Genomic DNA, 27,661 nt, shown 5'->3' with positions numbered 1-27,661 from the left:
TAAGATTAAATGATGCTGTGCTCCAGAAAATTTTGATACAGAAAATGTACTTTGCTTTCTGATTTGGTCTGTGCTACAAAAAGTGGGCACATATAAACTGGGGGAATATAGATAAAATAAAGGCTATTTCTTACCACTTACAAATGTCATTAACAGTAAGACTAAAGCACATCAGCAAGTTACAAATTTTATCCAACCAGCAGGGCTCCCTCAAGGGCAGATTCTTAGAGCTCTTTCTTCAGTGTTAGCTTGGCCAGCAGCCTAAGGAACATCATTTAATGCCTTCAGTGCTAGTGACACCTTTTGTGTGGGGACTGTCTAGGATAGTTATAAAGGAACTAGTTGTTATCAGAGAATATCATAAGCACTCTGTAGGTTGTTCCCTGTCACATCCCCACCTCTCTTTGGGGCTAATTTTCTAAGGAAAGCTAAAAATGTTTACTAAGCATTTCTGAGAAACTTGTCCACATTATGAGAATACAAATTACAGGAACTCAGTGCATTAGCAATGGGGAAGGCTTAATGGGTCTGGGAAAGGTATAAATTTAGGGAAAATGTAAATTGTAGTGGTTGGAGAGCCTTCAAGGGCAGTTCTCTTGAAATGGCAGCGTTTAGTAGCAATGGAAAGATACTAAAGAATCTTGCCATTTGGCATTGTAAAAACTGCAACTCATCAGTAGGAATTGCAAATCTCATTAGTTTAGAATATGAAATAGACTCAGTGTATACACACACACACACACACACACACACACACACACACACACACACACTTACTTTTGATATAGGGAATGTGCTTGGTTCCAGGCCAAGGAGGATATGGAAGTCTTTTCTGTGGTCATCCCACCTAGGCAAAGAACCTTTTAACTTTTCAGGATTCTCTAGAATTAGAATGTTCTGAGCTCACACTTGACTCTCAGAAGCTTCCCAAACTCTTATTACCTTGACCTACGTTAATGAGCATGTAGGATTTAGATAAAAAGAACATCAACATACTTTTTGCTCCATGATCTTTGACAAACCATGGACTATGTAAGCACAATATCCACATACTGGATTCTGCAAACCATGAAGAACTCATGTGTTGTGTGTGCAAAGAAGAAATCATAAACAAAGAGTCAATTAATTACATTTTTAAAATTGCGTGTCAGTATAGTAGAGTATCACATTTACCATACAGAAATAAATGTGTTTATTTTTTATGTATTTATATCAAGAAAAGTGATAAATTATCCCATCAATCTAGTTCCCTTACAATGTCAGATCTGGTTTAGTCTGACAAAAAAAAAATGGGCAGTACAGAAGGAGATCATTTAGGAAATATTATAGACACCAGACAGGAATGAGGCAATGGTGAAAAATATTAATGCAGTTAATATAGTTTTGTTGAAAAGATGAAACATATTGCACGTGACATTGTATTGGCTGGTCAGTATAATAATTTTGATAATACTAATACTACTACTAATAAAAAACTCATATTGTTTCTGACCAGGTATAGCTTGCAGCTTTAAATCTGCATTGATAGGGAAAAGCTGAAGAAACTGAGCCCCTGTTCTCTGGAACAAAGGAGAATTGTAGTGACCTAATTGTAGCTTCTATTACAAAAGCAGAAATGATAGCCAGCCAAATTATCTCTGCTGTCAATAAAGAAAGCTATACAGCAGGTAGTTCATAATCTCTTTTAATGATACTACTTCTTTTACCCCAAAGCTCTCTGAGAAAAACCTTTCCTGACCTCAACTACTGTCACCACTATAGGGAGCAAACCTCCTCTTTATTCTCTATTCATCTCTGACTCTGTTGTTTGGGTTCATACAGTAGCAACAAAGAGAATTTCACTGCCTACCACTTCCTAGTACTGGCCACGTCAATCAGAACTATACTATTGTGGACACATTTTGCATGAGACAAATCAAGAAATAGTGTAGAAAAGTAACAAAATGTTCTACGCTTTTGAGGGGTATAAAGTATGAAACACTAATCTATAATTGTTTAATGAATTATAAAAGGCAAATAAGAAAATATATATGCAACTTATACCACAGACAAAGTGCTAATATTGCTCCTATTCAAATGTCTTGGAAAAATCAAGGGGGGATAATGGCCAACAATCTGATAGTAAAATCAGCAAAAGATATGGACAGCTCACAGAAGAGGAAATGAAAATGGCCCTTAAGCATATGAAAAAATACTCAGCATCACATAATAAGAGACAGGCTAATTAAAACTTCACTGAAATATGACTTCTCACCTACGTTTATCAAATTTCCCAAAGTTTGACAATGTGCTCTGTTGATGAGACTGTGGAAAAACAGGCAAGCATCCTCTTACATTGCAGGTGGCAATACAAAATAAAAGAAATGTGGGGGGAAATTTGACATAATCTGGAAAAAGTGTATGTGTTTCTCTTTGACCCAGCAATCCTACTTGTATGAATTCATCCCAAAGCCACAGTGGTAACAATATGGACTGACATTTGCACAAAATTTTTTATTATGACATTATTTGGAATAGCAAAAAATCAGAAGAACCCAAATGTTCACAAATGCACGACTCATTAAATAAACAAAAGCATGTCCACACAGTAGAATACTATGAAACATTTAAAAAATAAGAAAGATATCTAAAGAAATTGTAGTGTCTATAATTTTTTTTTTGCTAATATGAAATGTTCTTCTATCTATTACTGTTTGAAAAAGCAAAGTATAGAAAAATATGGACAGTATGCTACCTTTTGCATGAGAAAGAAGGGATCGAAATACATAAACATACTTGCTTTAAAAAAAACAAATATAGTTATATTGCATGGGATGGAGAAGACAGAGAAGAAAGCTATACATTATAACTATAGTTTGCTATATTTAAATTTGGAAACATATGCCTTACATATTTAGCAAATTAAATAAAAAGGAAAACACAATCTCTAAAAACTGAAAACAAACCAAATGAATAACCTAACTGTGAAACAAATTGGTTGCATAGCCATTCAGAAAAAAGAAATACTTTGACATTAGAATACACATTTTGATTATTCATATATAGTGTAATATATTCTAGCAAAAAATAGAACAATGAAGACATCTTAAACTTTAATAGTCATACTGTTAGTGATTGCTGTGATCTAAATGTTTTTGTCCCCTACCCCCACCCCAACCCCATTCCCTATGGCAAATGTATATGTTGAAATCTAATCACCAATGTGATAGTATTAGGAGGTGGGGCATTTGGGAGGTGAAGCAGTCATTAATGGGATTAGTATCCGTATAAAAGTGGCCCTAGAGGCTGGATGTGGGGCTCACACCTGTAATCCCAGCATTTTGGGAAGCCAAGACAGGTTAATACTCAACATAAACCTGGAACTACTTGTTTGTTATAAAGCAAGGAAGCTATCAAAGGCAAAAGGGTTAAATCAGAAGGACAAAAGAGCCATATAAAGCAGTCTCTTGACTAAATATGGACAACATGTGCAAGAAAAAAGTATAAGACATGCTTTTTAGGAATGAGAATCCTAAATATGTTATTACAAATGTGTATCATATATTATGGACTTATATAAAAAAACCATATGTTTATAATTATGTTCACAATCCCTTATTCCCCAAAAAAATGTTCCTAATAACTCATTTGTCACCATTGGAAGTATCTAGGACACTAACTCCTGACTCTGAACGTTAGCAATGAAAAAGAAATATTTAAGCGTTTATTCAGATTTCCCTATACTAAGTATATCTCACCATAATCAAAACACCGAAATTATTGAAAGATTTTCTTTACAGAAGAATCCCAGCTAATAATTTTTTCTTAAATGACCTTTAGAATGACCATTGTGCAACCCCTAATGAAATAATTAATTCAGGCAAAAATCATCAATGAAAGAAACAATTAGATGAAAGATTGACAGGAGAAGTTTACAATGGAGACATCAGTTTGTCACCTCAGCACTACTAAAGACAATCAGATATTTAGGATGGAGAAGACAGAGGTAAAAGCTATGTAACTCTACTTTGTAATGTTAAATTTGGAAAAATATACATTTTACATATTTAATAAAGACATATTAATATGACATGATTTGAAGCACATATCCTTCCTTTAAGGTATTTGTATTAGTTTCATAGGGCCACCGGTTAACAGATTACCATAAATTTGGTAGTTTTACAGCACATTTATTCTCTTACTGCTCTGGAGACTGGAAGTCTGAAGTCAAGGTGTCAGCAGAGTTGCTTCTTAACCGGAGGCTGTGAGAGAAGATCTGTTCCATATTCCTCTGTCCTAGCATCCCTTGGCTGCCAGCAATCATGGGTGTTCCTTAGCTTATAGACACGTGGCTCCAATTTCTGCCTCTGCCTTCACATTGCCTTCTCTGGCTCTTCTCTTCTGTTTATGTCTTCTTTATAAGAACATTTGTCATCAGATGTAGAGCCCATGTGGATAATCCAAGATAATCTTACAACAACAACTTAAACTTAACTACATGTACAAAGACTCTGTATCTAAATAGGATTGCATCAACAGGTTCTAGATGGACATACAGTTTCCCTCGACATGTAAGTGAGGACCCTGCGGAACTCACTTATATGAAAGGTCAGCCCTCCATATTTATCAACTAAACCCGATAAATGCTCTATTTATCAGGTTTAGCTGAAAGAAAGCCATATATAAGTGAACCCATGTAGTTGAAACCCTGTTGTTCAAGGGTCAACTGTCTGTTTTAGGAAGCCACTATTCAACTGACAAAAGTACTCTTTCCCAAAAATGTTGAACCTGAATCTAAGCCTCCATGTTGTTCAAGGGTCAACTGTCTATTTTAGGGAGCCACCATGTAACCTACCAGAGTATTCTACCCAAAAATGTTGAACCTGAATATAAGTAAGCCTCCAGCTGCACTGTCCAATATGGTAGACATTAGTCACATTGAAATTTAATTTTTTACTATTTTTTGAGACAGAGTCTGCTCTGTCACCCAGGCTGGAGTACAGTGGCACTATCTCAGCTCATTGCAACCTCCGCCTCCTGGTTTCAAGCAGTTCTTCTGCCTCAGCCTCCCAAATAGCTGCAACTACAGATGTGTGCCACCACACCCAGCTGATTTTTTGTATTTTTAGTAAAGATGGGGTTTCACCATGTTAGCCAGGATGGTCTTAATCTCAGGACTTCATGATCCACTTGCCTTGGCTTCCCAAAGTGCTGGGATTACAGGCATGAGCCACCGTGCCAGGCCCTAAATTTTAATAATTAAAATTTTGTACCTTAGTCATACTAGCCACATTTCAAGAGTTCAGTATTCATGTGTAGCTAGCAGCTGCTGTATTTAATAATACATATTACATAATATAAACTCCCTCCAAAAATCCTACCTCCTCCTGTTTCACTTTATGCTACTTACCAAAAACATATTTTTTTCATAAAGTGCCAATTTGTAGGCCAGTCTTTGATGTTGATAATAAAAATCATTCTTATTGATCCATAAACACATCCTCTAAAGACTAGACAACTTGTTTTACATCTATTACAAGTTTCTGCATTCGTCATTCAACAAATTTTGGAAGTGTTTAGGTTACTTGAGAAGGGGTGTGTTTGCTTAAGTAATTTACATACTTTCCCAGCAATTATGTTCTCTTAATTTGTTATCATAATAACTGTTTTTAGATAATGCATTTAAAAGAGAATTATATGTAACTAAACTTATAAATAATTAGCCTAAATTTGTTAGTTTATAAAAGGTATAAATAGTATGATCGGCATTTTTGTCTTTTTCTGTTTAAAGTTTTTTTTTAATTGAGATATAATTTACATAAAGTGAAATGCTTAGATCTTAATAAATGGAAGGATCTTCTCGATTCTTTTTTTATGAATGTATGTCAAGACACAGAACATTTCTAGCACCCAACGATGTTCCCTGATATCTTTCCCAATTCATAGGTAAAAGCCTGGTGTAGAATTTCTCAGAACTGGAATCCTTTTTTGCTGTCCAACTTCTATCACTAAGGATGATAATTTTAAGATTCATCCCTGCTGTTGGGTATTTTTGTGCTTTATTTCTTGTTATTGCTGATTTATATTTTGTTGTGTGCATAAACCATAGTTTGATTATCCATTCTCCTGGTGATAAACAGCTAAATTATGTCTACTTTTTGCTGTGATGAATAAAGATGCTACTGAACATCTTTATGGATTTGAGTAAACATATTTTGTTGTTTCTCTTCTCAATTCACCTGAGGTGAATCACTGGGTCCTAACATCAGTGAAAGTCTAGTTTCGAAAGAACTCCTAGCCCTTTTTTCAAAGGGATTATGCCATTGTAGACTTCCACCTGCAGTGTATGAAACTTCTGCATGCTCCCTATCCTTTCCAACATTTGGTTTTGTCATTCTTTTTTACTTTAATAAGGTCTTCTCAGTGTTGTTTTAATTTGCATTTCCCTGATGATTTGTGATACATTTTTCATTTGCCTATTGGGCATTTCTAGTTCTTATTTGTTTTTCCATTGAATTATAATTACTTGTTTATGTTTCCCTTGATAGTAAGTAAGAGACTATTTTTTTATTTCTAACGTATAGTACAGTGTCAGTGAAATGTTGAATGAATGAATCTGTCAACCAAACATTAGCAGGAAGAACATTCACATGACACACTCAAGGAGTTCATAGTTTCATTGTGAAAGCAGAAAGTCTAGAATGAACCATTAAAGGTTGTTACTTTGTTTTGTTTTCAACAAAGTAATATATAACAGTCACATATTAATAGAGAATTTGTTGGATGTATGAGTAGAAAAGGAGCTGAAGAATTGTTAAGAATTGTTAAGGTCGTTGTGGAGCCAATGATGAATAAGTTAAGTCCTTATGCCAGAGAAAACTAGACTTAAGTATTAGATTAATGGAACATGAGTAATATTGGGAAAAGCAGTTGATTTAAAGGGACCAAATAAAAGTTCAGTGAACAGTAATTTGAAGAAAATTGTCATAACTAAGTTTACAAAGGGGTCATGAGAAATCAGATTTACAAGGCAAAAGATGCCTGTTGGTACAGGGTATTTAATGTTTTAAAAAACATTTTTATTCACTACAACTCGTAGTTGTTAGAAACTTTTAAAATATTTTTTAAGTTTTTAAAATTTTCTTAGGGAGGGTAGGATGGGGGTGAGAATTGAAAAACTGCTTATTGAGTATCATGTTCACTGTTTGCATCATGAGTTCACTAAAAGCCCAAACGTCAGCATTATGCAGTATACCCGTGTAACAAACTTGCACGTGTACCCCCTGAACCAAAAACTAAGTTAAATTTATTTTTTGAATTATCTTAAAATATGGAAAATGCAAATAGTATTTAAAGTATAAAAGCTACTTTCTAATTCCACTCTCTAGATGTAGCCACTTATAAATTTTTTGTGTGTTCTTCCAGACATTTTCTATGTGTATGCAAGGATATAGATTATATCATATAAACATTTATATGTATGGTACTCTCACCCATATACATAATCTTATTTCTTTTTAGTGTAGTAGTATGACCCTATGTTTTACAGCTGTGTATTACTTTTCTATAGACCCCTGTTAATGCATAGTTAGACTGTTTCCCACCTTTTACAATTATAATGCACTTTGTGTGGTTTTCTTTTTGAGGATATCTGAGATCCTTTAATTGTAATAAAGAAATTTATTACATTTACATTAATTTTCCTAACCTAAATTTGGTCAACTTATTTTTTTGTTACTTTCTTTTTTACTGCTTCATCTCTTTTCTGTTTTTTACTCTATGGTTAGGGTTTATTTTGTATATTTCTCCCCTGCTGAAAATTTGGGTTTTTAGTGGTTTCTTTGCCAAAATATTTAATATATTCAAACCTCTGCTTCTTGATGTATCAATTTTAGACAGTAACTACTGACACCCGCCTTACAAAGTGAGAAAATAAAGAAGGGTAAAAATAAAGATAGGGTACTCACTCCTAAAGTACTTCCTTATTAACTTGTGATTTTTATTAGTGATTTTTTAGTATTTTATATTGTCGGAGTTTATAATATCTACATTTTTTCTATAATTATTGTTTCCACAGATATTTAGTCTTAGTTTTATATTTAAATGAATGTATTGCTTACCTCCACACCTGTTCCACAGCTTCACCATTGTCTTAGTCCATTTTTGCTGCTATAACAAAAACTTAAGACAGGATAATTTATAAAGAAAATCAATTTATTTTCTCATAGTTCAAGAGACTGAGAAGTCTAAGATCAAGGTGCCAGCAAGTTCAGTGTGGTAAGGCCCTGTTGTTCATAGATGGTGCTGTCTAGGTCTCCTCATTTGGCAGAACACAACAATGGAAGAGCAAAGAGGGACCTTAGCTCCTTCTCTCTAGCCTGTTCATAAGATGCTAATTTTTTCATGATGGCTTAGTCACTTCCCAAAAGGCTCCACCCCTTAATACCACCGCAACAGAGATTGTATTTCAGCACATGAATTTTGAGAGACATTACAACCATAGCAACCATGTTGAATTCTTCATTTGGATGTAGTTCTTAGTTTGCTGTTTTTTATTGTTAATAAGTTTTTCAAGATGGGTCAATAAGTACCGTATTTCCTCCATGTTTGCAAATATTTCAGAGTGTTTTTCTTTTATCTTTGTTTATATTAGAGCCAGCATGAGTTTGCCTGCATTTGTCAATTACTTGACATTCTTCCTTCTTGAGGCAACACTTATGCTTACTATATGCAGTAAGCTCTAGTGTTTCCTTTTACTGTATTTAAGTATTACCATTAAATTAATATCATCTTCTACAGAAATTATTTTTATTTTTTAAAAATCTGTGCTAAAATATAGTGTTAAATAACATGGGCATAGTGATCTAAAGTTACCAGCGGCTTCAGTTCTACATAATCTCTGAAAATGCCCTTTTGCCAGATTTGCTGGGTGTGCTGCCCTGGGAGCTTGTTTCTATGGTTTTCTGTTTTGGGAGAGCTAGTCTGAGATCAGCCACCTTCTTACTGAAGTCACCTAGACTATTGGTCGTATTTTGATGAGTCTGGATTTATATATCTTTGCTAATTCTTCATATTAGATACAAAGCAGGTTTACACTCTCTCTTCTCACTATTTCACCTCCATGGTTTGTTCTTTTTGTTTTTGTTGGTGGTGGTGGTGGTGGTGTTTTGAGGTAGGAGACCTGCTCAGGGAAGATATCTCTCTTTATCTCTGCCTCTCCTCCATTCTGAAGTTGGATCCCCACAAAGAATTACCCTACAATTCCAGGGTCCTATTCCTATCCTTAGACTATAAGTGAAAGTTTATTGACTATACCCCTCTAAACTCCCTCCCTTATTTTCAGTGAAATGTATACATGGCTGGAGATACCGGCATATATCAACTATGTGTGCACTTCCCTTTGGGGCTGAGTCCAAATTGTATTGCAAGTCATGAAATTGCGGTTGTTTTCTAATTCCATTGTAGATAGAATTTTTTCCCCAATTCCTCAAGTGTTTGTTCATATAGAGTTTCAGGGAGGGAAGTAGAGTCAAATACTTGACTTCATCATTTATTATCACCTCTTATTAGGGATCCTCAATTTGACAGACACAACAGAAATACTCTTTAAGGAAGATTATTCAAGAACCTTTTAAGGTATATATTAAAGTGGGATGAGGTGACATACCAAAAACTCTCAGAATAATCTAGGCCAGTACAGTCAAATAGAACTCTCTGCAGTGATAGAATTAATATCTATTTGTATTTCCAATATAGTAGTTACTAGCCATATGTAGTTACTGAGCACTTGAAATGTGGTTTGTGAAACTGAGAAATTGATTTGATATCAATTATTTCAAATTTAATTTTATAGGGCCACATTCAGCTAATGGCCATTATATTGGACAGTGCAGATCTGGGCAATATAAAAGCCTGAATATTAGACTGTGGTGAAAGAAATGGAAATAAAAGAGGATACCCAAGAGGTGTTATGGAAAAACAAGAAATAGCAATGTTTCCATAGAGGAAAAGAGAAAGAAGAGATTTAAACAATTCAAAGGCAGTTTGCTCAGAAGAATGGGGAAACTGGTAGGACTATCAAAAAAAAAAAAAGAGCAAAAATGTATCTTTTAAAAAATAATTACTTTAACAGGTTGAGTTCCCAGTGGCAAGGAACTCTCTAAGTGGAAATGACCATAAACAATTAGAATTCTCACATGAATTGGGTGGGGGTGAGGGTCAGAGCTACCAAAAAAAAAAGTCTTTTTTCTGGACACTTCTGTCTGTTCTCTTCTGCCACCATACACTCCTTTGCAGAGACTGCCTTGTCCTCCTCAACATGGAGCGACCCTGATATATATATATATAATAATGATTGTTCAGAGAAATTACTATTTTACCTACTGAATGATTAATGTGAAATTAGTTACTGAAACAGTGGTGCAGAGTATCGAAGAGAAACAGTTTTGTTTTAGAAAGGAAAAATGCACGATAAAATGCTGCTTGGCATACACGTAGTACTTTTCATCTGAGATTCTCCACATACTCAGCAAGTTTAATTAATGAGAAAACCTCTAAGAAAGAGAAGTGATGAAATAGAACACAGATGCCAGTGTTCTATTTCTGTGATTTTTGAAAATCAAACTTAGTATTTTCCTCTTCCATTAATGCACAAGTGTAGCCCCATGAGGCAGCCATGTGATATTCATCTTTCTGCTGAATGATTTCTCTTGAAGGTATCTCACTTTTGAAGAATAGTAACCACACAGAATTCTACCCCCTAACTTTATTGATGTCCTTTGCTCTATTTGCAATGGAAATCCATCCCTATCATCAGAGTGCAGCAAGCATTCCCTGATAATCAAGTCTGCACTGTCCCTGGAAAGATTGTTCGTTGCAGAATGGAGCAGGTTATCTTCTTTATCAAAAATTACTCAAAACAAACATCCGTGAATCTAGGACTAACATGCATTGAAAGGAAATAGGCAAGGCCCCTTAACGGGTACCCTACTGTGTAATCTTCCTTTCATCTTAATTCAGAATCCCTTGGAAATTCAAGTTGCCGTATGCAAAAATATAAATTCTTCTAATTACTTATGTGTAGGGCACAGGTTTAGCCTAGTCAAAAGCAGTATGCAGTAATATATCCTGGCATTTATTTTCATCTGTTGGAACTTGAGGATAGGTGCTAGGGTTTTGTTTTGGTTTTGGTTTTGATCTTATGCCTTCTTACTCTTTTTTGTTTTGTTTTTTGCTTTTTGCTTCCCAATTGAAATTGCCCAATTTCTTTTCTCCTCCTTACTCAAAATAAATAAAAAATAAAAATGCTGTTCTGCCAAAAGAGAAAATACCTGGGAAAATCATGGCTTCTAAAGATTTTTTACAAAGGGTTTGATGTTTTGCAAAATAAAACTAGCTTCCATGTGCAAAACAGCTGTTTTGGTTTGAATGGGGGAAGATACTGATGGGTTTCAGTTGTTGTTTTTAACTCATCCAGGCCTTCTGTATGTCTCCAGTCATAGGTAGGTCATCCACGTCTAGCCCACAGCCCTCTTAACGCTCTCTGGGCCCAGAACGTCGGGTTTGTCCCTATCTTTTCTTGACTTTCTTTAGCCACCTGAGTCAGCATTGTCTTACCCTCTCCTCCTGTACACGGTGCCCCTTGTTTGTCCCTTGACAAGGTTTACACTCTTCTCTTCAATGCTGAAGACCTCCTCATACCATCAAGATCACCATTGTCCAGTAAGAGGCCATACTGACCTTTCCATTTTAATACATTACTGAGAATTTAAGATAGCTGATCTAATACTTTCCCAATTAAATGTCAAATTCTCAAAATTTAGATGGATTTGGAATCCACCTAAGTATATTTTTCTGCTTCCATTCCCAGTAGACAGTACAGTGGCACTGATTAGCACTAGCATTTTGTAATATCACTTAAGGCTTTAGCGCTGTGGAATTCTGCCAGTAATGGTGTTTAATTCACTTATATGTGCCAATTCATCTCTGTCAGGAAGCTATTAATTTCTTCACTATTTTACTCTGTCCCTAGCCCCTATGTAATGAGACACAATGATCCCCATTTGCATAACCAAAAAACTTAGAATCTCTTATAAATTACCCCTGATCCCACTGCTTTTAGTGACCAGAAAGCCTCTGTATTTCTTTTTCATATTTAAATCAATTTTCTTTGCAAATTCTTTTCTTTAAAAGAATACACTGGAACTCTAGGGCACTAAATTAGTGAAGTCATAGAAAAACTGTAGGATTTTGATGGGTTCGTTAACATGCATCCCAGTCCCAAGAAAGATGCACTGTTACCACAAGCACATGTCATCTGTGGAGAAGGAATGTTAATGAAAATCAGCCTCTGAAGCTACTATCAGCCTAGTCATCAGTGGGCAAGATCTCAAAATATCCATAGCATTGCTATCAAAGTAAAGACCCTGTAACAAATAAAGATCAGATATATAAAATTAATCCTCTTATGCTGTTGGCATTTCTGCATGCTGTGATCTTTAGTAAGCAGGAAAATGACAGCTAAGTGACAAGGAAGAGTTAACATAAATTCAAGAGAGCATTTTATTGTATTAGCATATGAAACTCACACACATCTTTGCTATTCTGTATTTTTCAGGATTGGAGCAAAACATCAGGAGCTAAGGGAAAAACAAGCAAGATGTCTTCTTGATTATGCTACTGGTGCAATTGGATCAGTACACGATATGGATGATGATGAAATGGATCCTAATTATGCCAGAGTGAACCACTTTCGGGAACCATGCACATCAGCAAATGTCTTTAGATCTCCATCTCCCCCTCGAGCTGGACCATTTGGTTACCCTCGGGATGGCCGTCCACTGTCTCCAGAAAGAGACCACTTAGAGGGTCTCTATGCCAAGGTCAACAAGTCATATCATCCACGGGGTCCAGTTGACAGGTAATAAACTTACAGAAAGATAAATGTAGCTTTAATTCAGTATGTTTCAAATAATCTCTACTGCTGAAGCAGATAAAAAATATCTCCTTCTATCGATTAAAACCGAAATGACTCGGTACATTACACAACTGCTATCCTTTGACCAATCTGTAAGATATCCAGTATCAAAAATAAAACAATAGCCTGTTGTAAGGTGGCATGAATGAATAGTAGTAGCAGAGTTCAGGATGCAACAGGGAGCCATTTTTGAAGGAATATTGTGACAGGCATCTCATGACAAGAACTTTGAAGGGATATTATCCTTTCTCCTAAGGGCCCAATTGTAAAAGATTTATTCAGGAAGATGGCATGGCACATGGAGGTGGAGAGTCAGAAAAGAGAAAATGATAGCTTCCAAGTAGGTGTAATTGAGGTGGGAATTACAGATAGCTGCAGAGGAGCAGGGGCCTTTGAAAAGTAAAATGGGGATTTTATACTCAAGGGAAAGGTGACCCTGTATAGATAATTATGGATGATCAGAGGTAGAAAAAGAGATAATCTTGGCAATAGGAGTTTGATGAAGTAGAGAAAGATAAGAGGTGACAAGGCCAAGGATCTTTAGGTTTAGCAGCTAAGGAGAGATAATAAGACCATCTGTCAGTACAACTGAAGTAGGTAGAGAACAAGATGATTCCAACCTCACCTCCTGCCAAAAGTAAAATGCTTCCTCTCTTGAAAGACTGATGTAAGAGAGTTTTAGTCAATATACAGTGTTAGGTGACCCCTGGAATTATACATGCAAGGAACGAATTGACTGATCTTGGACTAATCTGACTATAGCTTGAAGTCTGGAGGGAGGTGGTGGGGAAGAAGGGGAGCAGGCACAGAGAGCTCTCATTCTATGTGAAGAAAAGACTTGTTTTCCAGACTTCCTAGGGTTCTGACAACCACCCAGTCCCTGTTAGTAACCACCCTTTGTGTGATAGCATGATATATTGCGTATGTTTACCATTTACATTTCCCCAGCTGGGTGATATTATGCACTTTCAATTAGGTTGGGGAGAGGAAGGGAAATCATGGCATTTTTATGCAGACTGTAAAGTGTAGCTTCACAAGACTGATTACCTTTCAGAGCCTTTCCAATAACCAAGTGGGAAGGAAGGAGCAATTTTTAATCCTTACTGTCAGGCTTCCAGGTTGATAATATTAAAGAAAGATGGTCAAGTTTTTCTTTGGGACAAAATGAAAATATAAATTTTTATGACTGTGATATAGCCATAATAACTAAACTGCTAATTCAAAGACTTGATTAAGAGTTGGATTTTTCTCCCCAGCCTTCATAGAGGATTGAATTTTATTATATAAACAATAACACCAGGCATGAGTCTCTTCTGGCCCAAACCATAGTCAATCTTACTTTCCCTAAATTAGATAGGTCTTCATAACAATCCTCTTTGCATATTCCATAGCTAGAATCCCAACACAGAGAGACTGTTTATAGGAACCTCCCCAGCCAGTATGTTCCAATACTAATTCCATGGAAATAAATATGAGGCATTTTATTAAAAAAAAGATTTACAAGTCAAATACATATGGGGAAATCTAGGTTAAGCCACAAGGAATGGGTTTTCTTTCTTTATTTCCTTTTTTTTTTTTTTTTTTTTTGAGACAGAGTCTCACTTTGACACCCAGATTGGTGTACAGTGGCACAGTCTCAGCTCACTGCAACCTCCGCCCCCTGGGTTCAAGCCATTCTCCTGCCTCAGCCTCCAGAGTAGCTGGGATTAGAGGCAACTAACTGCCACCGCCCCCAGCTAATTTTTGTATTTTTAGTAGAGATGGGGTTTCACCATCTTGGGCAGGCTGGTCTTGAACTCCTGACCTCATGATCCACCCACCTCAGCCTCCCAAAGTGCTGGGATTACAGGCGTGAGGCACCGCATCTGGCTGGAACAGGTTTTCTTATTGCAGTATTCTTATGCCTAATATGCTGGCATGCATTCTGAGTTTCTAAGAGGACCATCCAACAACCAGTATGCATCATCTCCCAGATTTCTGTCACCTGAAGGGTATGTTTCCCCTAGATCTTTGGAATACCATTTAGGAAACTCTATACTAATTTTCATCTATGTAGATTTGACCAGAAAATAAATTTCTTAGGCTAATCTTAACTGCAGCCACTATATAATGATATCAAGAAAATATAATTATTGACTGCCCAGTCCAGATATATGTGTAAGAGTCTTACTTTTGACTCTGACCCCTTTATAGTAAAAATGGTCTAAAGCTGCTTTCAATAGAGTTTAGACTGCTGTCTTATTTTTGAATAGCAGATCAAAGTGTGACTATACTCAGAATTATCTCTGTTCTGCTCTTACCTTTAATTATACTTAAAGACTGACCTGCTCTTTGTTCTTCAAGTCATCAAGGAAGCAAATTTTGTATTGGCATGTAGTAAGCATTAAATATTAGCTATTATTATCATCATTGTTACTATTATTATTACTCTCCTTTATCAATGAAATTCTGAACTTTCCTGATATACCTGTACCCAGATAAATCTAAGAGTTGCCATGGCAGTTTCCCTAATAGTAAGCATAAGCAGGAACCTACGAATTCTAAACCTACTGTGTGTACTGTTAGAGGGCAATGTCATTCATACATTGATCTTCTCAGTCCTTCACTCTTTCAGTAAGTATGTATTTGACACCTAATGTGTCCTAACTACTGTAGAAAGCTTTAGGGAAGATAGAGAGATGATTAGGAAACAGTCCCAGACCAGAGGAGATTATAATCTAGTGAGTAGAGGACCAACACATGTAGAAATGGATCACTGAAATATGATGTGAATAGAAGAAAAAGAAATTTTTCTTTTCCAACTCTGCCTAGTCAGAAAAGCCCTCCAAACACAGGTGATACTTGAACTGGCTCTAGAAGGTTTAGTAGGACAAGAGCAATTGCAGTAGAAGAATTGTTTTCTTTGCAGAATAATTAAGCATGTACAAGGGCAATGTGGCCTGAAAGAACAAGCTTATTAGTGAAGCTCAGAAGCACCCAGACACCGAAGGTGGGTAGGAAGGAAAGTGATAGGAAAGGAGGCTGCAAAGCATGTTGAGGTCAGTTTGTGAATTCGTGGGTTATATCTTATGCTGCTACGTATTGACTGGTAGGGTCTGTCTAGAAATCTGTATTAACTAAGGTTCTGAAGCAAGTCGCGGTATAATCCCAGAACTCTGGGAGTCCAGGGTAAGGTGGAATTACTTGAGGCCAGGAGTTGGAGACCAGCCTGAGCAATATAGCAAGACCCCATCTCTACATTTTTTTTAAGATGGAGTCTCACTCTGTAATCTAGGCTGGAGTGCAGTGGCATGATATTGGCTCACTGCAACCTCCACCTCCTGGATTCAAGCGATTCTCGTGTCTCTACCTCCCAAGTAGCTGGAACTAACAGGCACAAGCCACCATGCCTGGCTAATTTTTTTGTATTTTTAGTAGAGATGGGGTTTCACCATGTTGACCAGGCTGGTCTCAAACTTCTGACCTCAGGTGATCTGCCCACCCCAGCCTCCCAAAATGCTGGGATTACAGGTATGAGCCACCACACCCTGCCTCTAAAAAAATTTTTTTTTTCATTATCTATGTGTGGTGGTGTGTACCTGTAGCTCAACCTACTCAGGAGGCTGAGGTGGGAGGACAGCTTGAGCCCAAGAGTCCAAGGCTGTAGTGAGCTGGTGATTGCACCACTGCACTCCACCCTGGGTGACAGAGAAAGATCCTACCTCAAAAGGAAAAAAGAAGAGTTCTGCAGTTATGCCTGAATAGGGGTATCTTCCCTAGACTCCAGAATGATGAGCAGTAGCAAGTGTGCAGGGGGCTTTGATGTATTTGCCAATCCTGTGGACAATGGGAGTCACTAAAGTTGCCACAGTTGAGGAATGAGCAGATGGATTTTTGTTTTGGGAAAATATCTCTTCCAGCTTGATGGCAGACCAAGTAAAAGATGGTTAGACTGTGAGACAAAGTAAGAGATGATTACAGTAGAAAATGAGGACAAGAGCTTGAAATAAGGGAGTGGGTTGGAGCCAGGAGAGTGTTAGAAGTAGGCCAAAACCCTAACTTAAAATGAAGACAAAGACGTTTAGCAGGTATCACAGACATGGGGCTTTCAAATGCTTTAGAGAGGTCAGTGAATTAAGGACTGAAAAGAGGGCTTTAGATTTGGCCACTAAAAGGTTATCAGTTAGAGAGAACGGTTTAGTAGCTAAGTAGGATCAGAGGGAGAATTATAATTAGAAGAGAATTAACAGGTGAGAAATTAAGGAATGCATTCTTGGTGACAAAGAGAGAACAGAGTTATAGAATGGAAAATTTGTATCTTTGAAGCTCCTTCTGTGACAGTATTTCAGAGCTAATGAGAATTCAGAGACTGTCCAGAATGACCGTCTCATGTGATCATTGTAGAAACTGAGGCCCAGAGAAGTTGAATAACTTGCCCAAGGTCACGCAGCATGGAATCAGGACTTTATTCTAGATCTCTCTGTGTTTTACAGTCTTTTTTCCCCTAACCCACACCACTACATAAACCCACACTCTCATTTCCTGCTTGAGGAATGTATTAGTCCATTCTTGCCCTGCTGTAATGAGTTACCTGAGAAAAGAGGTTTAATTGGCTCATAGTACTGCAGGCTATCCAGGAAGCATGATGCTGGCATCTGCTTAGCTTCTGGTGAGGCCTCAGAAAACCTTCAATCATGGCAGAAGGCAAAGGGGAAGCCAGCAGGTCTTACATGGCAGGAGCAGAAGCAAGACAGAGAGGAGGGAGGTGCTGCACACTTCTAAACAGCCAGATCTCGCGAGAACTCACTCACTACCACGAGAACAGTATCAAGGGGAAAACCCACCCCTGTGATCTAATCTCCTTCCAGGCCCCACCTCCACCATTATTACAATTCAACATGAAATTTAGGCAGGGACACAGATCCAAACCATATTAAGGAAATTAGTACCTGGGTAAGTAAAGAGGCATCCATCTGGTTCCCAACATGTAATGGCAGATTAAGTCATAGGTTTGGGGATGAGGCTGACCTGGTTCCAGTCCACTTCCACGTACTCCTGAATGACCTGCTGTGAAGCAGCTTACGTACGATGCCATTTTTTTTTTATTTTCATGCATATCATTCAACAAATACTTGAGTATTCACTAAAGGCCAGGGCCTGAGTTCAGTACTGGGCTCACCAGGGAACCAGGAGGAAGATGAGTATGCTGCCTTCATTATGGAGATATGATCCAGTGGCGATATGAAGACCTAAGCATGCAGTGAGAACACAGTGTAGAGACTGTGCCTGAAGAGTGAGTGCAGGGCACTGGCTGGGGCCAGGCATCATGGGTGAAAACGGAGGGGAGAGGAAGCACAATGTGTTAGGGAGACTGAAAGACTCTTTCAGTAAAATAGAAATCTGATAGGAGGAGTAAATGGAGAGAGAACATGGGATGGCCTCAGAGCTGGCCAGAGGCAGGTGAGAGCCTTGACCAGCCTTAATGAAGAGTTGGGACTCCATTCTGACATAGGTGGGGCAGGGTTTGGAGTGAGGAAGAGTTCACTGAGGGTTTTTACGTGAGACATAATCCTGGAATTCAATCTGCTGTTTAATAGCATACGTGATTTATCCTCAGCTCCTTATTTGTTAAAGGGAAGATTATAATAATAGCCTCCCATCTTGTGATGGTTACATGTGATTTTACATTTTGTGTGTTTTCTATCTCCATAAGAAAGAGATTTGTTCATGATTTGTTCATATATGCCTGTCCCATAGGAACACATTATGTGTATGTGGCCCATAGTCACTTTCTAATAGAGGCAAGTTCTGTCTCATACCTACTTGCTTCTCAAAGGTTGGCCCTGAACCTTCAGCCCATCTTAGAAAAACAAACTGTCTTATAAAACATTCATGTGTAAATGACAGTGGTTTAAAAAAAACATTTCTGGCTGGGCGCGGTGGCTCACACCTGTAATCCCAGCACTTCAGGAGGCCAAGGTGGGCGGATCACAAGGTCAGGAGATTGAGGTCATCCTGGCCAACATGGTGAAACCCTGTCTCTACTAAAATACAAAAAAACTAGCCAGCCTTGGTGGCGGGCGCCTGTAGTCCCAGCTGCTCGAGAGGCTGAAGCAGGAGAATCACTTGAACCCAAGAGGTGAAGGTTGCAGTTAGCCGAGATGGCCTCACTGCATTCCAGCCTGGTGACAGAGCGAGACTCCGTCTCAAAAAACAAACAAACACTTCTAGCACCATGACAGAGATTCATGATTGGGTTTTCACAGTGCTGGTTCTTCCAGGATTTGAACATAGCATGGGTTAAATCCTGCCCACAAAGCCTGACAACCACTCAGGTTTACAATGTGTTAGTCTTCCACCACAATGCCAGCATTGAAAGGGTTCCCACAGTGTATGAACATGAAAACTTTATGGCTGGATGAGGACAAAACCATCCCAAATAGGGGACTAGAAGGTGTGTGTGGCACACAACACAAATGCAGTTTGGCATTGGTTTGTGTGACTATTTGACATTCGTTTCTAGAAGTTGCCAAATGGATTTGATCGCACACCCTATCAGTAAAAAAAAAAAAAAAAAAAAAAATGCTTTTGGGTGTTAACCTCTAAAATTATGGGCATTTGTTTCTAACTGTTACATACTAATTTACTCTGCTAATATATTATACAAATTATAAGACATATACCAAATATAGAAATTAATTTTAAAATGAGACTGACAAATTTTAATGTAAGGAGTGGTTCTGATATTTTCTTCTTCCCCTCCAGTGGGATTTATACAGCCCATTTTGGAGACCACTGGTCTGGTCTCAGCGCCAGGCTTCATAAGGGTAGGGACCTATCCTGCTTTTGCTCACCCTGTCTCCTCAGTTCCTAGGGCAGTCTGTCCTCAATAAATATTTTTGGAATAATGAATGAACGAATGGTTTAACAGAATTTTTTTTTTCCTTGAGACAGAGTTTTGCTCTTGTTGTCCAGGCTGTAGTGCAGTGGCGTGATCTTGGCTCACTGCAACCTCCACCCCCCGAGTTCAAGTGATTCTCCTGGCTCAGCCTCTTGAGTAGCTGGGATTAGCTGGGATTCCAGGCGTACAACACCACACCCAGCTAATTTTTTGTATTTTTAGTAAAGATGAGCTTTCACCATTTTGGCCACACTGGTCTCGAACTCCTGACCTCAGGTATGCACCTACCTTGACCTCCCAAAGTGCTAGGATTACAGGCATGAGCCACGACGTTCAGCTAATTTAACAGATTATTAAAGTTGGCTAGGACCTACAGTGGTTGAACCGCACATCCCACTCATCAGAGGCATCTTTTCCACAAACTGCCCCATGAATGTCACTTAATTCACGTTGGCATAATTCCAGTGACAAAATTCATGAGCCATCCTTTTTGTCTTTTAGATCACTCTAGTTGATGTAGAAATGCCCACTTTTTACCCACACAAACACTGTTTCTGTGTAGCTTTCACCGTGGATCTTGGGTTGAGCAACCTGGACAGAGTATCTAAGACTCATTAACAGTCTTTTAGATATTTAAAGTGACTGCTATGACCACCTTCACTAACAAACATTTATGAACTCTAAACAGAGGCCAGGCTCTGTGCTCAACACCGGCCCTAAGAAGGATATAGAAAACACAGCTAATTACCTTGAGAAGTTTGTTGTATAATCATTTCTTCAGCTTAAACTCCCCCAGCTGTTTTAGCCTCCTCTTAAATTATAATCCACACCTTCAGCCTTCCTGGCAGCCATTTGGGGAATACATACACTGAAGTCTATTGAGTTTATGATTGCTTTGTTGAGCATGACATCCAGAACTGGGTACCATATTTCAGATGTGGTCATGAAAGCACAGAAATCAGTGGGACTCTGGTGTCCTTTGGTTTTAATCCTTTACACTTATTAATGTGGCCTAAACTTTTATGTCCATTGTCATTGTTAGCTTATATTACACTTTTTAACTAAATGTCTGTGTTTTTTTTTCACTTGAGTTGCTATCAAATGACATTTGTCAATAAATTTACAAAACTTATTGTAAATTTACTGGTACAATAACTTTTTTAAATGTGGGGATAGTCTCTTTATCCACGTTGAATACTTGTTAGGTTTAGCCCATTATTGTAGCCAACAAAGATATTTTAAAGTATTGATTTTTTTCCTTCGATGTATTTATTATTCTTCCTAGATTGTATCATCCTCATATTTAATCATTGTGGGCTCATCCATGTCATTGATAAGATCGTTGATCAGTGTCAAATACAATCCCTGCATCTCATCACTTGAGACTTCCATTAATCAAAATTCTTTGGGATCTTCAGTTAGCTATTAATCTAGTCTACTGTTATCTAGTCTGCATTTTCCAGTTCATCTGAACTTATCTTACTGATAACGAGGTACACCATGTTTGTGAAAATCCTTTGATTTAACACTCCAGTAACCCTAACAAAAAAGAATGACTTGTTCTTGATGAATCTAAAAAAACACCTTGTTGCCCAGGCTGGAGTGCAGTGGTGCGATCTCAACTCACTGCACCTCTGCCTCCCAGGTTCAAGTGATTCTCTTGCCTCAGCCTCCCAAGTAGCTGGAATTACTGGTGCCCACCACCATGCCTGGCTAATTTTTTGTATTTCTAATAGAGACAAGGTTTCATCATACTGGCCAGGCTGGGCTCGAATTCCTGACTTCACCTTATCTACGCTCCTCAGCTTCCCAAAGTGCTGGAATTACAGACCTGAGCCACTGTGCCCAGCCCACTTTTTGTTCCTTTTTGTAGTATTCATAAATAATGTGTCCGTTTAGACTTAATTATGCAAAGTAACACTTTCTGTGATCTAGTGTAATACCAGGCACTTAGAGGTACATAGTATTTGCTTACTAAATACTTACTTAGTGACTAATATATGGCAGCTGTAAAATTAAAGTAGCAAACAGCACACAGCTCCTTAATGCTCGAGTTAAGCAGCTTTTATTTTCCAACATATATCCACTAATTTTGCAGGAAACTTTTATTGAGCATCTGTTATATTCTAGAGGTCACACAAAAAGGTTTAGAAGTAATCTGACCCTCAAGGAACTCAGTCTGATAGCCAAAACTATCTCATTAACGAATAATTATAATATAATGTGTTCCATTAGAATAGAGCTGTGTACAGGATATATTGTAAAAATCATGAAATTATAAATGCATTCAGTGTGAGAAAAACCTGAGACTATAGATTTATCTTTCCAGGGCCTTGGTTAAAAGGCATTAATTTTTCAAAGTCTGTTTCCTCACTGTAAAATGAGGATATGAGTATACTTGCTCTTGTCTGGGTTATTTGTGGATTAAATGAAACTGTTTCAGTGTTTGGCTCAGTAAATGTCAACTATATTTAGGAATATTATCAGACTATATATTATTTAACTATATTACATATTGGTATATATATTGAGAATATTATTGAACTAAATATAACTATTTAGGAAGATTATTGATTATATCTAGCTGTTTGCCCTTAAAATAATAGATTTGGGAATCTGTTGGAGTCCATCTGTTCCAAGGTCACATATTTAATTGTTAATTCCTAGCTTCAGCCTCAGCTCCTGCCAGTGTACCGCAATCATCAGAAACAAAAAGTAGAAAGAGAAAAGCAAGTGAGGAGATAAAAGGCAAGAAAACTAAAAAAACAGTGCAGATTCTGTTAGATCAGTCCTATCATCTGCATAAGTGAAGAGACCATTTATTACTCATGGAGCTACTTTGGCAATTGTTCATTACAAACCATAACTTGTTAGATGTCCCTAAGCTCATCTTCAGAACTAAGGCAATATCTTGCCATGTCACTTGATCGTCCATTTGGTTCTGAGTGGGGCTTAACAATTGTCCACAGAACGGGCTTGTCCAATTTATATGGGTCCCAGAAGAGCTGTCATTAACAACAGTGTTGAGTCAGATCCTATTGGACGGTAAGCAACAGAAAACCCAGCTGATACATGTGTCTTACCCATTAAGGAATTTAGATGGCCTCTTTTCCTCTTCCTCTCTTGCCTTTGCAAGTGGCAAGGCTTCTTCCTCATGTTGTATCATGATTCCAAGATGGCCATTGCTGCTCTAGGTTTCATCTCCACCTTCCAGGGAGAAAGAGGGAGAAAGGGGCAAATGACAAATGGAATGTGCTGGTCAATGTGCTCGTTCATCCCTTTGAAAAGATTTCCCAGAAGACCCCCAACAACTTCTCATCAGCCAAAATTGTATTAAAAGATTGACTCTAGTTGCAAAAGGGTGTTTGAAAATAGAACTTCAGCTTTCCAGTAAACGAAGTCAAGAGAGAAATGAGTAGTGAATGGCTTTTAGGGAGTCACTCTGTGTAATCCACCACAAATTACCTTTAGATCTCTCTCTCTCTCTCTCTCTCTCTCTCTCTCTGCTTCCCTTTAATAATGCAAAAGTTGTAGATTCATGGTATGTAGTACTTTTGTCAAATGTATTCTTATTAACTCCTGTGAGAAGCTATCCTTATTATATAGACCTTCTTTTATAGCTCAGGCAGAAATATGTTAGCCTGAACAACTTCTTGTTTTAAATTTTTTATTTTTAATTCTTGTGAGTACATAATAAGTATATAATTTATGGGGTGCATGAGATATTTTGATATAGGCATGCAATATGTAATAATCACATCATGGAAAATGAGGTATTATCCCTTAATCATTTATCCTTTGTGTTACAAACAATCCAGTTATACTCTTTTAGGTATTTTTAAAAGTACAGTTAAATTCATATTGACTATCACCCTGCTGTGCCATCAAATACTAAGTCTTACTCATTCTTTCTATTTTTTTATGCTCATTAACCATCCCCACCTCCCTTCCTCTGCTTTGTCTAAATAACTTCTAGAGGCAACTAGGGTACATACATTCCTAATTTTCATGACCACTGAAAAAGCATGTGCTTTGGAAATTCTAAAATAAGGGCAATGAGGGATAGAAAAAGTATTAACAGGAAGCTTTGTAGCTGTGTGAAGAGCTGGACGTGAACATATCTTGTATCATTGGGGCAGTGTAAGATAGTTGATATCTCTTTGCCACAACAGTTCATTAATTTCAGAGATTCAGCATTTCATTGAGTCACAGCATTGTCATGTACAGCTCATACCTCTGTCCGTGTTTGTCCCCAGTCTCTTTCTCTCTCGTGAGTTTCCAGTTAATTTTATTTTAGTTTAGTAGCATTTTGGCTCTCACCTCTGACTCCTGACTTCGTGTGGCTGTGTGTAGGGACTTCAACAGTGACTACAATAGATTACTCAGAGGTTTGCTTTTAGTTTCTGCAAATGAACAAAAGTGATCACATTTCAGCGTGGGAATTCCCAGTGACAAATGCTATTTCCATAGAGACTTAACTCATCAATTGAACAAAGCAATCAGATTTTTTTTTCTTAGAACATATTACCATCAATTTTTAAGTGACTTTTAAACAATAATGAGAAATCTCTTAATGAAAGAATCTCTGTGACCAGATAAATGCTAATAGTAACTGATATACCATTAACTCTACTTTCCTCCATCCCTTCTCTTTAAAACTTGATGTTCTCATTAATTTTTTTCCCCATCATCTGAGAGCCCTACTCTTGGGACTATACTAGTCATATCTGCCTAAATTGTCAGTGTCCAGGGGTGACAGATGTAGACAATCTTATCTTTTATTATGCATGAGCTAGGCAAAGAGGGTTTGTACTCATGACCATCCATTTTCAAGGCCCCTTCCCCCCATCCTCCACCACTAGGGGTAAGTGGGCCTGTTTGAGGAATGTTTGCCAAAGGGTTAGCCTGATTTATTAAAGCTGTCATTTAAGCATGTAAGCATTGACCAGGATGCTTCTCAGACAAATGACCTGATCCTTAGGATATATTCATCTAACTAATTCTGTTTACTAAGAAGAAGTTGGAAGGAAGGAATATACAGCATTTCTTCATTAGACATAAAAATAGCACAAAGAGAGTGGAGCAGAATCCAGAGTTTCTTGCCCTCTAGAGGGATGCAGCTGACAGTCTGGAATAATAACAGTGATATGCTAGGATAAGGGTGAGCCAGAGATGCTTGAATGCAGATCTGGCTCCTTGAAGAAATCCATATTATGACCAAAAGAAGAACTAGAAAGTGAGTAAGCAGAAAAGCATGCACAAAGGCACACAGAGAAAACATGGTACACTTAGGGAACCGTATATATTAGAAGTGCTAGAGTGTAGAGTGTAAGTTAGGGCCAGCTCAGAGGCAAGAGATGAAAGTTAGCACAGACCGTGTTGTTAAAGGCCAGGTCATCTAAGAGAAAACATTTAGACTTTAGCCTAAGGCAACAGGGAATGCTTAAAGTAGGGTTGGCATGTTCAGATTTGTGTTTTAGTAAGATGACAGAAATCCTGTAGGGTAGAAATCTATTTCAGCAATGAAAACCTAGAGGCTCTGAGAAATTATGAAACTTAACTATGGTGATACAGATAATAAGTTGGCAGAGCCAAGGTTTCAACCCAAGTCTTACTCCAAAACTCATGCATGAGCTTCCAGCCATGCGAGCGTTGTTCAAACTTCACATTATACTCTATTAGTACATCTTAAAATCAATGTAGTATGATCAAGGAATATTTGTTAATAAAATATAAAGGAATATGAAAGAGCATTAGATATAAGTAATTAAGCATTGTTTTGCATTTTTGTTGCAGTTGTATATGTATGTATAATGTATATATATGTGGAAATAGGGTATATGTGTAGCTGAGTATTGGGACATGATGCAAAATGCATTTCTCACAGTAAATTGCAGTCAAAAATGTTGACAAGTACCAAGCATGTGCAAATAGCATGCATGCTGCTGCTGACCTGCCACATATTTCTCCCTTCCTCCCTTTCTCCCTTCTTTCATTCATTCATTCACTCATCCTTTCATCCCATAAAAAAATTACATGTATGTTTTGTGCAAAGCACTCTACTCAAGGCTACAGGGTACAAAAGCATATCCAGAAGCCTTGGGCTTTGACCTTCTTTTCTGTAGTATTCCTAGATTTGTGTTGATCTACCACACTTACTCCAGGCCTCTTGTGACCTGTACGTTGCATTAATCTCTTAGGCTAAGCCACATACCTTTTTATTATACAATCTTTGCGATGCTATGGATAGATTCCAAAATGTCCTCCTTATAATTTTTGTATTTAATGCAAAGTGTAATCAGGAATAGGCCATTGTTAGGTCAGTTGCTTTCCTGTATTTATCTATTCGAACAATAAATAATCAGTAGGATGAAAAAGGGCAGTAAAAGAGAGTTTTAATGTTAGTACTCGTAATTATCCAACATTTTAAGGAGACGTTTTAATATTTATATGTAGTGAAATGTACTCTCTTCTGGAAAGCTGACTGAGGATTGATATGAGCCCATCCAGAAATAGAATTCAAGAGCCACCGTTTTGCACACACTTCAATCAGTCCTGAGCAAGCACTCTGTATTTCCTCAAACTTAGCCATTACTCAGCCTCTCACTCTCCAAATTGCCAAGACTTCTGTGTACCACACTAAGAAGGATATTCTCTTCCATGTAGAACAGAAGATTTTCTACAGCAACTTCAGTAGGAGGCCTAGGCTCAAGCCATGCTAATCTGTAAAGGAAACCTGATTGGATATCCCTATACCATGCCCTCTACTGATTTCTCCATGAAAAGCCAAACCCCAAAAGTGCCAGTCAGGTCACACACACAATTAACATAAAGAGCTTAAGGGGTAGTCAAATCTGGCAGGGAAGGTTAGTCTTTAAAGTCAAACACAAGGTAAGAATAGCTCACAGTCAAAATTACCCTTGAAAATCCCTTACACCACCCTTTAAGTGTAGTGTGTGTGATATTATATGCAACATTTATATTAACTATTATTTACATTGTGGTTTAAGAGCCAGGAGATAGACCAAAGGAAAACAATAAAGGAAAAGAGACAGCTTAGAAATTAAGACCATAGATTCTAAAGCCAAACCTTCTTGTTTATAACCTGGCTCTGCCATCAGTATAGTCGTATGACTTTCAGGAAATTATTACCATCTCACTGGCTTAGTTTCCACATCTGTAAAATGAGCATAATCATAGTACCTACATCAGCGTATTATTACAAGGATTTAACTGAGTTCATATATGTAAATGGGAAAACAGCAGCTGGCAGTTAATAAGCACCGTTTAAGTTTCCTATTAGTGAACTGAAGTTGGGTAGGGACTTAACAAAATGTTCTTAATTGTCAACCTAAATGTAGTAGATTTTTTTTTCCATTTGGATGGCAATTCTTACCAACATAACTTCATGTATTTTTCTTTACATTTTCTGTAACCATATAGTTATAATTATTATATAGTCACAGTTATACATAGTTATATAGTTATTTTTAACTTTTTATTTTGAAATTTTTATATAATCAGAAGAAGTTGCAGGTAAAATATTGATAAGTTCCTTGTACCCTTCACCCAATTTTCTCCAGTGCTTACATCTTACGTAATCATAGTACAATATCAAAACCAGGAATTTGACATTGGTACAATATATGTGCATAGTTCTGTGCCATTTTGTCACACAGGTAGATCCATGTAACTATTTCTACAATCAAGATGCAGAACTATTTTCATCACCACAAAGACATCCCTCATACTACTCCTTTATAGTTACACACCTTTCCCCACCCCTAACTCTTGGCAATTGCTGATCTATTTTCTGTCTAGTGCTG

General features: G+C 37.5%; 1 protein-coding gene across 5 annotated transcripts in view; it reads left to right on the top strand.

The window, feature by feature from the left end:
- PARD3B (par-3 family cell polarity regulator beta) overlaps positions 1–27,661 on the top strand; it is a 1,103,682-nt gene that overhangs the window by 883,216 nt on the left and 192,805 nt on the right. For all 5 annotated transcript variants that reach the window (XM_074399193.1, XM_003925625.4, XM_074399194.1 and 2 more), the window contains one exon: positions 12,596–12,898. In XM_074399193.1, coding sequence (XP_074255294.1) covers positions 12,596–12,898 — 303 coding nt within the window. The remainder of the gene's footprint in view (positions 1–12,595; positions 12,899–27,661) is intronic.

Source organism: Saimiri boliviensis, chromosome 5 (assembly GCF_048565385.1).
Source record: "Saimiri boliviensis isolate mSaiBol1 chromosome 5, mSaiBol1.pri, whole genome shotgun sequence".
Lineage (NCBI taxonomy): Eukaryota > Metazoa > Chordata > Mammalia > Primates > Cebidae > Saimiri > Saimiri boliviensis.
The sequence above is the reverse complement of the archived record's forward strand: the minus strand, read 5'-3'. Positions and strand labels throughout refer to the sequence as shown.